The 7,063-nt window shown below is 34.0% G+C and overlaps 1 protein-coding gene across 1 annotated transcript in view; it reads right to left on the reverse strand.

Moving 5' to 3' along the window:
- The window catches only part of LOC106466884 (fructose-1,6-bisphosphatase 1-like), a 26,844-nt gene extending 21,841 nt beyond the window's left edge, over nt 1-5,003 (reverse strand). The window contains exon 1 of the mRNA XM_013927193.2: nt 4,703-5,003. Coding sequence (XP_013782647.1) covers nt 4,703-4,878 — 176 coding nt within the window. The 5' untranslated portion in view covers nt 4,879-5,003. The remainder of the gene's footprint in view (nt 1-4,702) is intronic.
- Nucleotides 5,004-7,063: the final 2,060 nt, after the last annotated feature.

The raw sequence follows: 7,063 nt of genomic DNA on the forward strand, positions 1-7,063 counted from the left end.
ATCTCCAGAAACAATATTTTGTACATCCAAACCGTGAATCTAAATCTAGTAAGCGAGAAAATATTCCAGTTATTTCTATAATCAAGCAATCAACAACATCCTTCATGATGCAATAAGTTTCCTGATCAATCCAGCATCAGCTGCATTTTCACCTGACATTTGTTTAAGACGTATTTTTCTTCTTTCAATGATCAATCCCCATCTTTCACATTGATTCTTGCCCACTTTAAGTGTTTCTTGACAAGACTTTTCACGTGATTCTATCAATTTCTCTTTCAAAGAATCAAGACTAGCTGCTGCTTCTCTAAAATTCATTCCTGGGTCCTGAAGACGTTTCTGCACTCGACTGATAAAATATTTCTCCAAAAATGCAAAAGTACAAGAAAATCAAATGTAAGCATGCATTGTAGAATACTATGAGCACCACATTGTTTCAGCAGTGTTGCCATTTTCACTTAATTGCTCTAACAGTCCTAGCAATTCATCCAGTTTTTCACTTACAACTTCTTCTGCCTTTTTTCTTGCATTCCACAGTGTTTCTGATTCACACTTGACAGAGATCAAGCTCCTGCTGCAGTTCGTCCCATCAAGTTGTTGAATGAGCAAAGAAATTATAAATGGCTTAAATTATACCAAAAAAATTAATAACTATTGTTTCCTGACTTATAGCATGAAGACATGCTAAGTTTAAACTATGATTGTCACAGTTTATAAACACTGATTTTCGATTTTGGTTCAGAATATTGTTGAATGCCTGACAGATGACCTAACAGCAGCATTATCATAACACTGAACAACAATCACTCAATAAGATTCCATCCGCTTCTAATTTTGTGCTTATTGTTTTCTCAATATTGGTATTCTTTCCTTTATCTGTATAAAGTCAACAAATGTCTCTTTGACTTCTACTTTTCTTGTCTTAAAGGCAATGTCAACAAACCAAATCACTTGGGCTAATTGCTCAAGATGTGCTAAATCAGGTGTGGAATCGAACAGAATACCATAGTATTTGTTTCTACGAATTGCTGACAAACAATAATTTTGCACATGTGAAGCCATGAGATTTATAAATTCATTTTGAATTTCAGGAAAAAAATAAGATGTTAACGTTCACTCGTTTTTAACATGCTCTAAATCCTCTCTCATTACTGGATCATACTTTGCTAATAACTGCAAAAGTGACAGGAAATTTCTAGGGTTTTCATTTATGTCCTCAGTATGACCACGAAATGCAAGATTCTGAGAAGCTAAATATTGTGTATAATCTAGCAACCGTGTAGTACATATCTCCATTTATTTTTTTTCTTGTTGAATTTGCCTTTGCAGCTCTTCATCAATGCCACTATGAAGCCGAACTCGGCACTGTTTCTTTCCAAGCAGCAAGTGACTCATGACGACTCACTATTTTAATGGGCATCATGAGCCTGTTGTATCAAACTTCATAAATCCAATATCCCTGCATGTTAAAATATTTATTAGATAATCCTCTTTCAGCTTAGAAACACTTTTGTTTGTTTCTGACAAAATGGAATCCTCTTGTTTATTATTATTGTAGCTTTCAACAGGACATAGAACAGTTTCTTACATTGTTTTCTATTTCAAATGAAATAGCATGTTCACAATCTTGCACTTTGACCTCTTCGCTGCTATCAAAAGGAACAGATGCTGGCTTACTGGTGTCATCACTTCCAGCAAGGTGAGTTCTCAATTTGCTTGACTCCATCATCGAAGCTGTAAATTGTGCACATCTTTTGCATCCCCGTGTCCCACTTTCTTTTTGGGACATAATGAGCTAAAAGAATAAATTAATAAATTCTGACTACTATTTAGTTGCAAAATGCAAATTGTCAGATGAAAGGAAGCATTCTACTTTCCTAAGTTCCTAACCACAAATCATACTTAAATTATAAAATTATAGTTGCAAGTCAGGACTAGTTAGGCACATCTGGACCTGATTTCACTTTAACTGCCATTATTTAGACCACCCATACTCATGCTAACATGACACAACAGTATGAAAATTAATGCAGATCAGTGTATATGCTGGTAAATCATGCTTATGAGCACCATATAAATTACTGGTAGTTGCTAAATCACATTTAAAAGCTCTATAGGTTTAACTACACAAACACTACAAGAGACAAATCTGAAATTACTCAAATGAGAATTACACACACAAACACACACACTGTGGAGACAGGTGTAATCATAACATAATATAAGCCTAAAGGCTATATTTAATAAAGGTTTTGATAGAATGAGAAAACTTAAATATAGGCTAGCTAATTAGTGGTGCTAGATTACAGTTCCTAGATTAAGTCACTAATACATCTAGATCTGACATTAATGTTAGACCTGTTATTTCCATTTTTTAATCTTAGGTTTGGATCTAGATGTAATAATAATAATAATAATGACAGAAATTTAGATTTATACATCTAAACTAGATGATTCTTTGTAAAATACTCACTGGCTATAGAGACAAACTACATGCACAGCAGGTTATACAAAACAAAATAGTTAATTTTTTAAAATCTAACTGTTTAACAGTACAGCTTTTTTTGTTCTTAAGTAGAGAAGAATCAAGGTTGGTGCTGATAATGCATCCATAATTTTCTATATCTAATAGGTACAGGAATTAAGAAAACAAGAAAAAGGAATACATCAATACAGGCAAGCCATTCTATTTGGTATAATTGTGTTAAAAACTAATGAATAATAATAAAAAAGACAAGTTTACATCTAGGTTTCAAAGAGCTTAGATTTACTAGTATAAAATTAAAATACCCACAATCACTGCTGGGTCAATACACCTCCTCCCCATGTACCAATCAAGTTCTTCCATTATCTAAAATTACTTCTACAACTGCCCCAGAAGGTGATGGGGGAGAGCAACCTATCCAAAAACCCAGTCAGGACAACCATCCATAGTACCTGACGAATATGGGGGGGGGGGGGTGTCAACCATGACATCCCTGGGACCCAAGGGAGACCAGAATCCTGATACCACATTAGGGCACAGTGTCTCTGAAAACTTGCTCTACATTCTCACAGACCACATCATTTCCAGTTAACCTCCCAGGTAGGTTTTTTAGGGAAAATAAACTGGTCTCCTCAAAATATCTCTACATTCCTTCCAAAATGTTAATAATTTTCCCACTGAAGGCCTCAAAAGTTAACAATATTCTTGTTCTTGAATCAGAAATTGTATCAACAGATAAGAAATGATTACTCTTACCTTTCTTTTTTCCCCTTTCTTTCTCACTAAATTTAAAATAAAAAAAGAATCCAAGACTCCATCAAAAGTTAAGAAATTTCACCACATTTAGAAAAGTGCCTTTATTTCAAATGTATCAACAGTTAGACCAAAATCCTTCCCTTTAGCATCAATACTATGTTTACACACTAGGCAAGAAGTCTTCAAAATTTCTATACTTCAAATGAAAGTCTTTCATTTATAAAACATTTAAACTGATTTTCCCCATTCATTAAAATTATAAATACTGTGAATAAGAGCAGCAATCACAATAAAATCAACTATACAAAATTTTGGTATCATAAACAAATTGGCTAACACTGCCCAAAAACTACCCCATTTACTCTTACTCTGTTGGAGTCCTAACACAAAGCCAATTCTTCATCAACTGCTGTTACTTTAACTGTTGTCAAATTATATAGCTATACATGATGATACAATTGTTTAAATTGTTGCACTATAGATCTCATTGCACCAAAGGTGAAATTGAAGATATAATCTGCAACTTAGAGGCCTAATTGCATTTCTTGATTCACCCAACATGGTTATAATGGGATAGGTTTAGAACTATTGCATTAGATGATTCCAACATGCAACCAAGTTATTTTAGGCCTATACTTTGCTAAGGTAGTGTTAAGAAAATGAAAAAAGATATGAGAAGCATATAAGGGTTGTTGTAGTTGTTAAGCACAAAGTTACATAGAAAGGTATCTGCGCTGTGCCCACCATGGGTATGAAAATATGGTTTTTAGTGCTGTTAGCCTAAATACTCACCATTGAGCAATTAAAAGGCAGCAGAGAATGGGCCATATTGAGAATACAATACTGCATAGTTTGTTATGGCCAAGTTTTGTATTGCTTATTAGTGTTACTATGGCAAAACAGACTTGGTAGTTATGAGGGAGACAGAGAGAATAAGTTTCACCAATTTAAACCCTTTATTTAACATATTGAAGACTTATGTACATATAATAGCATGATAAATCTAATTTGGGTCATAAAGTCATTATAGGATAGCTAAAATGCTTAAATAGTATTTTTTAGTTTTGTCAGTGTAAGGTTACCTTAGCATTAATAGGTACAAATGCAATTGCCTAATTTTTTAGTGATCATTAGCAGCTCTTTAAATTATGAAATGAATAAAGAAAACTCCAAAAAATGAAGAATTACATATATCAGTTGGGAATATGATGAGTCACCATGAAATTACAAACTAAAAAGTAAAATGAATAAGCTGGAAAACAGTGGCACATACAATTACAAGCTTTCAACGTTGCTCAGGCAGTGTTCACATTAAAAGTAAAATATTTCTCATGACTTAGTTAGTAACCATAACATAAAGTCCAAAATAATAAACCAAAAAGGCAAACAATTAATAATATTTCATCAGAACTGTTATTAGTATTACTTAGTTACTCGTAAAAAACAAACAAACAAGAGTCTTACATTTTTGCTATTCCCGCTTTTCGAACTGCTGATGACACTGCTTTGCATGCTGTAAGAATAGAGTTAAGTAAAGCAGTTAAATCACCTGTTGCACCCGGAAATTTTTTTTGTTCTGCCATGACATATCGAATTAATGTCATGGCATTAGTATCAATCGCTTGGCTTCCTGAAGACATCTTCCTACCTCCGACTAGAAATACGACAATGATCACCTAACCTACAGACTTCACCTCTTCTCTTCTACCAACACTACACTTTATAGTCTACTTGTGCACGTGCCAAGGCCATAGATGCACACGGCTCTCAGAGTCTTTCCTGCCATCTAGTGTACGTAAACAAAATCTTTAGTTTCAGTAATAAAGGGTAAATAAAATCAGTTATTCAATTGTTTGTTCGTAGTTAAGAGCAAAGCTATACATTGGGCTATCTGTGATCTGCCCACCACGGATATTGAAACTCGGTTTCTATTGTTGTAACTCCGCAGACATACCGCTGTGCCACTGGGGGGGGGGGGTGTTATTCAAACATATATATTTAATAAATAACAGCAACAAAAATTGCCCTCTACAGACACCGGCCATTACTACGATTAAATCCCGTCACCGAACACGTTCGCCGTGGATTCGTTATACAGTGACAGTCAATCTCGCTTTTCCGTTGTTAAAGAGAAACCCAAAAGTTAAATTTAGGAGGTGTTAATAATAAGTAAGATAGGCAGTATTGACTAGTGTCTTCCCTGTAGTCATTCATTGCAAAATTAATTAAGAACGGCTGGCTACCACGTGAGGAGATGGTCGCCACCACATTAATCTGACCGAGAATCACCGATGATGCATAAGTAGCCAATGGGTTTCAACAGTAAAAAGCGGCCTCGGGTCTCAGAAACAACAATAAAAAAAAGCACAGTAGCTTTATGCGAAGTTCAAAAAAATAAGCTCATAAAATATTTTCTTTCGGTCGAATGCAAATTTGTCGTTATATTTAAAAAAAGAGAGAACATCACAAAAACCGTAAGTCTGTGTTTATTTAGTCATGTAATAGGAACAATGTACAAACAGTTTACTGAAATAAATAGTTTAATATCAACGAACAAAAGTTCTACTAAAGTTGGCTATATCTACTTTTACTACAATGTGATGCTGCTTGCACCATTCTATTATCTTGTTCTAGTATATTGTTACGTTTCCGTTTGTTAATTAATTTTCCGTAACTTCGTTCCGACGAAACTTTAGCGACACAAGTCCTTTCTTAAATAAAACTGGTTTATTCTTTACGATACACTTAATTTCAACAATCACGCTAAAACAAACGCTATAACAACGAACGTGCTCAACTTCAATAATACTCTCTGACTGCAGATCAATTATTCACTGTCTACACATACACTGTCCCGTCACGTTGTGACCATCTTATATATACCAGACTACCCTATATCTAGTAAATGCTGGGCATTCACGAAGGTACAGGATAGTTCTAGAAACGTGGCGTGACACTAGTCATGTGACCTCGCTGACGCAACAATACCAATGCTGCTAATATAACATAAAGCTAATGTGTAATATACAATTAGTATATACATTTTAATTTTATATCTACAAAATTCAATTTTTGTTAAATTCTAATTGCAAGCATACTAAACACAGTCACATTCATGTGGTAAATTCTGTGTTAAGTGTTACACAAACCTACTGTTTCGTGGGATACCTACTCTACCCTGGGTAGATGAGACTGTCATGTGAAAGGTAAATACAGTTTATAATTCTTTTCAGTACCTACTGATCTTCATTTTTAATTAATTCCATATTAAACATTATGCCACAACTGTACAAGTATATTTCAGTATCTCCTAAAATGGGCAGTCAATGGTACTGATATTGTGATGATGATCCTTATAAGACACCTTATCATACTTTTAGTAAAAGTCACAATACTAAGTTAAATTACGTCAACTGGCTTAATTTCAACTTATTCAAGTTTATTTCACAGTGAATATAGGTTATTATAACACCATTACCAAGCTTTTGTATTTCATTGTACGCGTTTTTTCTTTTAGTTTTAACTTTTTACCAATTATAGCATACAGAATATAGAAAAATGCAACGCGTGCTGTTCACCGGTCTTAGAAAGTAAACTATTTACTCAGTATAATCATTAACATTAGTAATAGTTTAACTTTTTACTATTGGTATTACACACACAATTTACAGTACGTACTTACTACTAATACTACTAACGTTGCATTAAGTCATTATTAAGAATCTAAGGTAAGGTACCGAAAAGGGTTCAAATTCAATGAATTACCTGTGTTATTTCAACGTGGAAAGCCTGTCACACGAATGTGGTTTAATTTTTTGAAAAATA

This window comes from Limulus polyphemus, unplaced genomic scaffold, assembly GCF_000517525.1.
Source record: "Limulus polyphemus unplaced genomic scaffold, Limulus_polyphemus-2.1.2 Scaffold2410, whole genome shotgun sequence".
NCBI classification, from domain to species: domain Eukaryota; kingdom Metazoa; phylum Arthropoda; class Merostomata; order Xiphosura; family Limulidae; genus Limulus; species Limulus polyphemus.